The sequence below is a fragment of the Pararge aegeria genome, chromosome 12 (assembly GCF_905163445.1).
Source record: "Pararge aegeria chromosome 12, ilParAegt1.1, whole genome shotgun sequence".
Classification (NCBI taxonomy): domain Eukaryota; kingdom Metazoa; phylum Arthropoda; class Insecta; order Lepidoptera; family Nymphalidae; genus Pararge; species Pararge aegeria.
The window spans coordinates 8,786,537-8,797,911 of record NC_053191.1 but is presented as its reverse complement, the minus strand read 5'-3'; the positions used below and the strand labels follow the sequence as shown (position 1 = coordinate 8,797,911).

The window sequence follows — 11,375 nt, the reverse complement described above, 5'->3', positions numbered from 1 at the left end:
AGATTAATGATTATTTAAAACCTTATTAATTTAAAACGACACTTTGCTCTTTTTTACCTAGTCTGTATATTATAACTATACTTAGTAATTTATACATAGTTTTTTACTGTAATACTAATAATTGTGTTTTATTTCATTTAGACAATAAGAGACTTTTAACCTTTTTGAACCACGATCCCGTTTTAACAAACACAATCCACCTATTTGCGCTATAATTGTTTATTTACTAAGAATTACACATTTGACAACCGATTGGCGCAGTGGGCAGCGACCCTGCTTTCTGAGTCCAAGGCCGTGGGTTCGATTCCCACAACTGGAAAATGCTTGTGTGATGAACATTAATGTTTTCAGTGTCTGGGTGTTTATCTATATATTATAGGTATTTATGTGTATTGTATTCATAAAAATATTCATCAGCAATCTTAGTACCCATAACACAAGCTACGCTTACTTTGGGGCTAGATGGCAATGTGTGTATTGTCTTAGTATATTTATTTATTTATTATTATTCATTTAATTATTCAAACTTAAAATTCAGATTAATTACTATCTGTTATAGGTATTACTAGCTGTTGCCCGGGACTTCTTTGTTTTTCTGTTTAAAGCATCCCGTAGGAAGTTCGTCTGAGAAATGTCTGGTAGTAGCAGTGGCTAAAAATTGTAGATTACTCTGGGTAAGCTATACCTATTGTCAACTGAATTCAGTAAATAAATAGGACCCACTTTAGAGGTTTAAAGGAGATTTTTAACTTACAACGAATACTTAGTAACCGTTATATTAAGAGACATCATGGTACTGATAGTTAACTCAATGAGGTAAAATATTTACTAAATTCGAATTATGTAGAAATATCTCAATTTAGGTGTACCTACCTAGTTATACAGATCTTTGTATGTTGTTTATTCTTGTATTAAAATCGGGTGTAGTTTTTAAAATGAACTTTTTCAATTAAGTGTAGCTAGAAAAATATATTTTTCGTTCAGGTGTAGTCCTTATTTTTTTTTAACTTGCGATAACTTCTTACTTAACTGACCGATTAGAATTAATTAAAAAGGTTTTTGCTGCTATATAACTACCCTTCATTATAAAACTGTTTATTTGAATAAGAATTAATACTGCAAGACAAATGTAGCCCACCTTTATTTTTGCCGTCGTTCTAATAAAATTTTAGGACACAAAAGCTGCTATTGTGACTTAACTATGATAGTTAGATATATTTCTTCCCGGACTTTTTAGTAGCTTATAACTAGTTATTTAATCATGTAGAACATAATTTGTATCTATCACCACGTTTTCTCATAATGTTACGTTAATTCTTTAGTGAAGGGGTCACTGTTGACCGCTGAGGAGTTATTTCTTCTACGAACAATAATACTGACCAAATCTTCACAAAATTTTGATAAAATTAAACTAAGACTAGATAAAATACAGACTTTCCGGTGAAAAAAGAACAGTGAAAATCGATTAAGCTATGGCCGAATTATAAAGTAAAATCTACAAAAACTATCACCGCATAGCCCGCACGAACCCTAATGTGCTTCGGGATGAAAAGTATTTTTTATTTAAATCCTAAGGATGAGCTATAAATTTACCAAATTGCATTCGGAGTATTCGTGAGTACTTTTTGCGCGCATAAACCAACAAACATACAGATAAACAGACAAAACTCCAAAAATTGCATTTTTACGCTTATTTCTAACGTCAATTTGCAAAAAAAAATAATGTACAGACACAGCTAGTCTACGATTTTATTTTTTATGTATAGATTATAACCATCTAAATGTTCACTTAGCCGGTGGCCTTTAAAAAATATAAGGGAAAGGGGGAAAATTAAATTTTACATATATTTGAAAATTTCTTTAACATTTGCTTTCTTACTGTAAGTGTAGTGACATCTAAAAATAAACAAAAATATTTTTCATAAGAGTAGCACAGTGGTCGGTCAAGATATCCTTCCTTTATTCATACATTATAATATGATTATGTAACCAGGAAAAAATGACATTTTATCTTTTAAGTTCAAATTTTTCAATGACAGTCTCCATTAAGCACTTCAGGTATTGGTATGACCTCTCACATTTACACGTTTCGGCTGAAAAAAGAACATGTTATTAGTTTTTAAATTGCAATTAGGTCTCTAAAGCGAAAAAAACGTTTCACCATCTCTTAGGTGAGACTTTAGGTGCCATCTAAAGTTACGACACAATTCAGTTTTTTTTAATAACCTCAAATCCATACGAAAAATGAAAAATATGATAATAAAAACACAAAATACCATACCTTGTGGCTACTTACTTAGGAATTGCCTTGTTCTTTGTTATTAAAAACAGGCAAAAGTAATAATCTATTCCATTAGGACCAATTTACTGATGCTATGTCGTCAAATCAGAAATCAGGAGAATAACCTTTTAAGATTGCTATCTTTGTAGGTTATTGGGTTTTTGCAAACGCATCTGTGACAGAGTAGCCGGAGGGAGGGTTCGAAGATGCTGGTTTTTCTCTACAATACAAGCGTGCAACAAAAAAAGGCAGTTAGGTCCCCTCCACGACATTGACAGACATCCCTGGTTATAAGCATCGAAAACTGATGGAACGTGGATTGTGGAGATCCTCACAAGATCCTCGCTATGTTGTTGCTAATTATTCCTTTCATCTAGAGGAACACCGGTAGATTTTTTTTAAGTTTGTTTACTTAAGTAGGTTGGAAACTTACGTCTATCAGTACATTCAGTCGCAATTTTTACAATATCTTCTTCGGGTATGTCCCTGATCTGCGGAAATATTTCGGCAGTGCGCTTTACATTAAACTGGCTCGCAGGCGAAGCAACTCCGGATTTCTCCAAAACGCAGCGCATGAAACACTAATGATTTTTTTACGATTAAAGAAATATAAATGGGAAATAGTAGCGGTGGTGTATACTCAATCATTTCATGACTTAGACACTAATAAATGAAAAGTAAGTGGCTGAATATTTAATATCTAATAAAAATATGATCAGAACAGTTTCAAGTTTAACTGTCCTCATTATATTATTAGTATTGGTTTAAACTTAAAAACCATTCTCTAAAAAATATATAATAATAGCCAACCTTAGGTGTTTTGTCGGTTTCATCTGGAAAGCTTCCACTCTTATTAAAACTCTCCAGATATGCTGAAACAAAAAAAAGTTCAAGTTTAGCCCGTTGGTTTAATTCATAAATGCTACGTCATATATCATGATTATCAACTCATTACCGGGCCCCCTCTCAGAATGAGAAGGGTTTAGGCCATAGTCTAGCCAAGTGCGCATTGATAGACTTCACACGCCGGTGAAAACATTATGGAGAACTTTCAGGCATGTAGGTTTCCTGGCGATCTTTTCCTTTAAAGCAAGTGATTTACCAAATACGTCATATTATATAAATAAATAAATATACTACAACAATACACACATCGCCATCTAGCCCCAAAGTAAGCGTAGCTTGTGTTATGGGTACTAAGATGACTGATGAATATTTTTATGACTTATATACATAAATACTTAGAAAATACATATAAACACCCAGACACTGAAAAAAAATCATGCTCATTACACAAACATTTTAGCGCAAACTGCGCCAATCGGTCATCAAATATATAAATATTATATATATGGCAGCAGATAAATATTATGAAAAGTAAAAACGTGGTTTGCACTTTGATTTTGCAATAAAAGTTTGAATATAACTTTTACCAGTAACATCTGATAGCTGAATACTTATATCTTTTTACTTACACGTTTCCACACGAAATGAATCATTGCATTCCACCATAACTTCCATTATATTGAATTCTTCACTTTTGGCTCGTTCTTCTATTGACATGGATGCAGTTGTAGTCTCTATCTCGACATTACTATTTGATTTATCTTTTTCCTTGGTGGTACATTCCGTTAGCGAAAAAGCTATCAACACAAACGCTAAGCCGTAAACGAGATTCATTCTCTGGTTCTTTCTTGATATCCATTAGTTTTCCCCGCGCCGTCGGCTTTATACCGACTGTTTGAATTAGCAGAAGCGTGGTACATTTTTTTTTCATAAACTACTATTAATTTATTAACATTATTTTTGTATTTCTTACCTGTTTTTTATATTACAAATTATAATCCGTAAGGTCATGCACAATTAGAGTAATAGGGTGTTCGGGGGTAATTTTTTAGACTCAGAGATCGGTTCGTCCGTGATCGGACTTAGTGATCAGTTTAAGGCTTGCTACACATGATATTCCCATTTATAACTTTCCATAAAACTCTTTTTTGAGTTTGTATTTCGTGATTTTTCTTACGCGTAACCCAAGAAATTTAGTCTTCACTATCAACCCATTACTGGCCCTGTACAGGTCTCCTATCAGAATAAGAAGTGTTTCTAAGATCGTAACGCTGGTCAAGTGGAGGATTGGTCAACTTAGAATATTATTGAAAGTTCCCCTTTCAGGCATAGACATATAGTATCTTATTTAATTATTCACTAAAAACGCACATAGCTCGGAAGAGTTAGTAGTGCGTGTTCTGTTTCGTTTTTGGTCTCCTCGGTGGAAGTCCTAATTGAAGGTGGTTATGGCAGTTTCTAGAAGTTTAGTAGCGTATAGTTTACTGGAAATTAATGACCTATCAAAACCGAAGCTTCTGCATGTGTACGTATCGCAGTTATTTTTGGTAGCGCCGAGAAAATTTTATATCAGTCCAGAAATTTTCCGATTCACTTAACGGTCGTGATTTATTTAAGAACTTCCGAGAGTTATATATGAATTAGATTAGACTAATAAGTATTTGAATATTATTTACGTAGTACCTAAGGAAGTGGCAAATCAAAATGTTGTAAACCACTAACTGTACTTGTTCCGGGAAAATTATCTACACAAAGGTAAAAAGGCAGGTATTGAATTTAATCGATAATAAACGGTGCAATAATAACAATTATGTAGTTCTATATTGTGCACGATAATGGTCAATCTTCGACAGTTATCACATTATGTAATTACTTATTAACTGCTCGGTAGGTAATAAAAGGACTGACCTTGATAAGGTCCCGCTGTGGAGGGGTTGCTTCGGCAGACACCACTGGCTGGGTTGCGGAAGATTACGATTTAAAGACGATTAGGAACATTGCTGGGTTTGAGTGGGTATTCTGGCTGCCTTATGCCGCGTGAGTCCCGCATACCCCTCCGGAAACGGTGCAGCTTCGGATGCGTAAACGCAATTCCTAGCGTAAAAAAAGGTAATAAGAGGACTATCTCATTAGTACAGAAATAAGTCGAATTTAACGTCACCAACGATTTTAGTAGTCTTTGTTATAATTTGATTTTTGTTCGTATATTATGTGTTTCCTTGTGTTTCCAAGGTTATGTAATAATTAACCTAACTACTTTGATTAATTGATGCGCGTTTGGTTTCATTTAAGAGTTACGCATGATAACTATAAAACCTCATGATTTTAAAAGTTTGTGAATATGCCAAAATTAAACAAGAACTAATGTAAAGACTTTGGTTTAAAATAAAACTTCTAATTGTGTAGATTTTAAAATATTAATTGTATGTAGGTAAAGTGTATACTAGTTATAAAGCTGAAGACTTTGATCTTTGTTAGAAAGCACTAATGGCGGTAATAAAAATAGAAATCGTCTTGCGAAACTAAACAGCACGGGCGCACAGGAGTAGAATAGACAATAGTGGATGAAAGTTTGTTAGCAACTGCTTCTAAAGCTGTACCAAATGACATAAAGATCCGTGCAGAGGTTAAGCCAAACAAAGGTTATACAGAAAGACAAACTTTTTCATCCGTTGAGCTATTCAAGGAAGCGTATATTCCAGCTTTAATGATTTAGCTGCATTCAAAGATATACATATATATATATATAACAAAACAGTGAGCAGTGTTAAACTGTGAGCAGTGAGCAGTGTTAAACTGGCTATAGCAATGCTGCTTTGCGGCAGAAATATACGTGTGCATTCTAGTGTTGCCCAAATGCAAGAACAAGACGAGACTTAGCCAGTCTTGGTCTTGGTCTTGCGCCAATACACCTGGTCTTGGTCTTGGTCTTGGTCTTGCGCTCCCAGTCTTGGTCTTGGTCTTGGTCTTGCAAGTCTTGCAATTACCTATTAGTCTATTACTATTTATTAAAGTTTACTTTAAATCTTAGAAAAACGTATTAGAATTGGAACATTGTGAGCTTGAATTAACATAGCCATAGTAAAGATCAAGCAGATTAATAAATAACTGAAGATTTGATAAGAAATTCGAAAAATCAACTGACCTATATGTCGTTTTCCATGGAAGTAACTGTTTCTTAATAAACATTTATGATTTATAAGCTTACATTTGCTAAAACATGTAAAAAAACAAATTAATTACAATAACTTGACTGTATTTTAAAGAACAATACTTATCTGTCTAGAAAGAGATTGAACCCTCAACTTATAAGAAATTTAATAAAAGAGTTTTACGATTTATCATTTATTTGAATAAAGCTGAAGAGTTCGTTTGTATGTTTGATGACAGAAGTTTTAAAATAAATAAATAAATCCTGAACGTCACTATACCTCCAAAGTTACTATTCCTCGTGGACGAAGTCGCGGGCACAGCTAGTAAATACTTACTCTCATCATCTCTCTCAGAGATATTCGAACACTTTTTTGCTATTTTTTCTTGTAAAAACTTAAGAAATATAATGACTAAATGTACAATAATAGTACCTAAGTAATTAGTTTAAAACCATATAAGTAATCAATATTATAATTACTTACTAGAATGAATTATTATGACATCTACTACCTATCCTCACCATTTTATCCTAATCATAATACTACTTGCGTAATCAGTATAATGTATTCATTTTCATTCTAAGCACTCTGAAACTTATTTATTCTTTGGAACACCTGTAGGTACTCTTAAAATTCGAAATTATTTTGCATGAATAGTGTCAAATGTTATGATTTCGGCGCGGCGGCAACGATTGTTTTAGATTTCAAAAGAAGCCGCCGGCGCGTGTATCATAACCATGTACTTCCGAAAAGCGGCAAATTTCTTTGAGAAGTAAGTACAAAACCTTTGATGCCGCATTATCAAAGTGCCGATGGTTAAAACATAACTATGCATGTACTCAGTTTGATTTTAATAGATATTTTTTTATTCGCTATGTTTATGGTATTAGTCGTAATGCGCATAGGTCCAGTTTTTCATATTCTTTGATATAGTTTTTTGCGTCTCATAGAATTCCTAAGCGTACCTACCTACCTATACACCGAACTGTTACACCTAACTACTCCGTGAAATAGCGCTAAGTCCTAGCTGCAAGACGCAAGAGTCTTGCAGGCTATGTCTTGTTCTTGCTCAAGTCTTGCACGGTCAGTCTTGGTCTTGGTCTTGCTAAAAATACGCGGTCTTGTTCTTGGTCTTGGTCTTGCAAAAACGCAAGAACAAGACCAAGACTGCAAGACCAAGACTGAATTTGGGCAACACTAGTGCATTCGCACATTGTTCTTAGATTCGCACACTTTCCTGGACGAGTTCTGTTACGAAAAGCTCTACTAAATTTTGCAATCTGCCACTGTCTTACGAAATCTTGCCTTACAGACAACCAAAAAAATACGTGAAATAAATTAAGGCAACAGGTATCCCTAACCGCAGTAATTACAGTTATCTTATCATCATTTCCTATGGTTTTACTGATAGTGTAAGTATATCCGCTTTATAAACCTTCCTTTTCAGCTCACTGTTTTGTTTTTATTTTTGTAACCTACCTATATTACCTATATTTTTGCTTATTGAAGATTTCAGTAAATACTGCTCTTATTAATTCTTCTTATTTTATTGTACGCCACTATAAGTCAGACCTTGACAGTGCAATTAAAGATGGTAGCGGGCTACACTGCTAGCGGCAGTTATAATAAACTTTCATTGTATCGGAATGCTCACTTGGTGGCACGTCTTTGTCTTTACAATGGTAACTACTATTACATACACACCAATATAATTTGTGAGGCACGCATTTGTTTGTATAAATATTATAATAACTACTTTACATTTTAAAAACTGTATGTACCTACATTCTTGTGAATAAATTATTATATTATTTTTTTGTAACTAGCCACGGCCGAAGCTAGACAAGAGAAAATTTAGAAATTATAAGATCATACATTTCCACTACTGGAGAACGAACCTGGTGCTCCCACTTATGAGACCACAGCGGTGAGTCACTACTGGGTCAGCCAGGTTTGACAAAAAATCTTGCAATGCTATTTGAAATATGATCTCACACAATATATATTAATATTATTATCAGGTTGTTATTTAGTTAGTCAAGTATGATTTATTTTCAATGTCAAATTTACTACGTAACAAATTAGCATATTGAAATCAAAATATCTTATGTAATTCTATTTTTATTTTGTTTTTGCCGGGCAAAGAAATGTCGTGTAACCACGTAAGTATCTACCTACCCAATATTCTGTTTAAGACTGAAATGAATAAAAAATTTTACAGTAGCTATTTAAGGGTTATTTTTAAGACTTATCTACTATCTACATTACTTATCTACTGAAACTAAATATAATATATTTAAAGGACACATTTTGGTAAATGGTAGTTTCAATCCTGCAAAATGATGTGGAAAACAATACTTTTTTTTATTTTGCTTTGTTTTCCCAATAGAATATATAGTCAAGGTAAGCGAGAATAGGGATGCATTTTTTTATGTTTTACTCGTACTCATAGTGTTAACTTTATGTTTTAACCATTACTTCACTTACTTACTTAATATAATTTCCAATGTCAATTGCATTCAGATGTAAAAATGTATATTTAGTAATAAATAGTTAGTTCTATTGAAGATATCAAAGAATACATAATATGAGGTGGTAAATGCTTTTATAGATGAAGAAGAAGCAGTGGACTTACAGGACATTGGTCGTGAATATATTGATGTTTTTAAAACGGTCCCAACAGTTATTGAACACCTAATAAAAATACTGCAGGAGAAACCAGAAACATTAGAACAAGATGACATTTCAGTTTTTGAAGGAAATATAAATCTTAGTGAACCTTCGCATCTTGATCAGGAAGATGACGAAGAAAGAGTAAGGGATATTTATATGCGATATCCATCGGTTGCTAGAGTTTCAAGAGACGACGTTATAAAGCAAGTAATAAAAGTTCAGGAAAAGTTGGAGGAGTACAATACTAAGAGGCGAGCATTTAATCGTGATCATAATATGTTATAAATACTACATGGACATACTGTACTGTAGTAATTTTTATTAAAGCTTTAATGAACTAATTTTTGTATTCATTTACTAGCTGTGAACTAGTAAAGGTTAAAGTTTAAAGGTTATTTTGGAGAATATTCAGGATCCAATACAATCTTATAAAACATACTTTTTAAGCTAAAACTGTAAAAGGCTTCTTGTGACAGAGCCGCTTACTGAAAACGGTTATTAGTGACTGGAAGCTCGTCAGCTCATGGTATTAAGATGAAGATTTCGAGTACCAAGAAATTACAGATGAGCTGCTGTGCTGCTGCTGAGTTTTGACTGTTGCATTTGTAACGCGGAAGTAAATATTAAACTTTTAAGGTATTGGTACCAACGAACTCTGAACATGTTCTAAATACGGTTCCGAGTTAGATTTTTGTGATAATTCAATTAATGGTAATAATTGGTAAATGATGCATGATACTGCATGGCATGCAGTATGCAGGCATGTCTATAAATGAAGTAGCCTCTTAAAGAGTTAGACTATGGGAAGAGACGGCATTTGTACTTAGTTTATTAAACGGTGTACCTACATCATATTGATGATATGATGGTCAACTCAGAGCAACATCTAAAGAAAGTAGCTACGTTATGGTCGATGCATGCCTATTATTCTGTAGTACAATACAGTTTGTTCCTCAGTTTACGGAATGTAAGATCAATGCTGGCGACAAATAAATGCTAGTTCCCAGTATTAAAATAAAATAAAAAAAAATTACGTAAGAAACAGTGGAAAGAAAACCGTCATCTAAACGCTAAACTGTCCTATTAGCTCGCTATTACGGCCGTTTTGTTTGCACAGCAAAAAAGGTACCAACATCCTTGTGAAATGTGATAACTACTTCTCAACAACGCTTGGTAAAAGACATCACTGATAACAAGGACAACGAAGCGATAACATTCTGGCGGGTTAAACGGTTTTACAATATTATGAATTTTCAATTTTCCGTCAGTAAAAATTGCTGTAACGTTGTCGGTGCAAGTTTACGAAGGAAAATGACTTATTTATTGTTACTTTTCATGCTTAATTGTTTTTGTTCTAAATTGTACTGCTCAAATAACGATACTCGAGGTAGCATCGAAGCAAACTACGATAAAATAAATAATTTTCAGACACTAGTTGACTCAAAACGTACGGATATTTTGGATCTTTTTAAAAATGGTGTGCAGAACGAGATTTACTCAGACAAAATTGTGTTCAATTTGAAAAGACCAGACAATGAAATCAGTGACAATCCTGTGTCGTCTGAAGAAGATAGAAAAAACTTCAAGAAGGTCAAAAGAGACGCATCTGATTCGCAGGATACCCATATGATGATAGGGACATTCCAAGCAATAATGCGGCCGATGTCTGCTGGAAACCTTGGCGTAGTAGAGAAATCTAAAAATAGTACTACTTAAACCCTGCTTAAACCAACTTTAAACATAGCGATTATTTTTGAGCTGATCTTTTTCCTTGTTATTTAATAAAATTCATATTTGTGAAAATTTAATTACACGTATTTTTAAATTATTCTATTTTATGTTTATCTCAATCCTGAAATGGCCATATTTTATTTAACAGTTTTTAATGGGGCAGTTTATAGTCTTATTTTTCGAGGTGGTCCATACACCGAATAAAGTACAATTATATTCCTTTAAATTCCTGATGGACACCATTTCCTCTATCTTGAATTTTACAGAGGCAACAGATTTTTGTTGCCTCTGTAAAATAAATAAATTATTAAAATTAATATATACCCATCGAGTGAGCAGTAAACATTTTCATCCATTATTATACAACGGAAGCATGCCACGTAAATACCTTATGGAGTATGGGTTTAAAAACTGCCAGAGCCCTTCCAATTCAACATAAAGCACAAATCGAGGGGCACACAGTCAAGCGCTAAAGTTTTGCAGATGACAAATAAATACAATAAATTGTTTCTGGAATGTTTTCCAATGAAACTAGGTTTGGGAGATCAATTTCTGTGAAATAATTAGATAAGTATTTAGAATGTAATTAGTTTAAATTCACTGTGAAATTGTTTAAACTAATTAAATTCAAATACTTGATGTTTATCATTTATTCAAAAGCGTAATAACTTATGATATTTCCCATGATGGTA

At 33.3% G+C, this 11,375-nt stretch overlaps 1 protein-coding gene across 1 annotated transcript; it reads right to left on the bottom strand.

The window, feature by feature from the left end:
* Positions 1-1,836: 1,836 nt before the first annotated feature.
* LOC120628181 (general odorant-binding protein 84a) lies at positions 1,837-3,964 on the bottom strand. The gene is made up of 4 exons (XM_039896427.1): positions 3,757-3,964; positions 3,092-3,153; positions 2,715-2,862; positions 1,837-2,093 (listed from the first exon to the last, which is right to left on the bottom strand). The coding sequence occupies exons 1-4, from the start codon at positions 3,959-3,961 to the stop codon at positions 2,008-2,010; spliced, it is 501 nt and encodes a 166-aa protein (XP_039752361.1). The 5' UTR covers positions 3,962-3,964; the 3' UTR covers positions 1,837-2,007.
* Between the last annotated feature and the right edge of the window lie 7,411 nt (positions 3,965-11,375).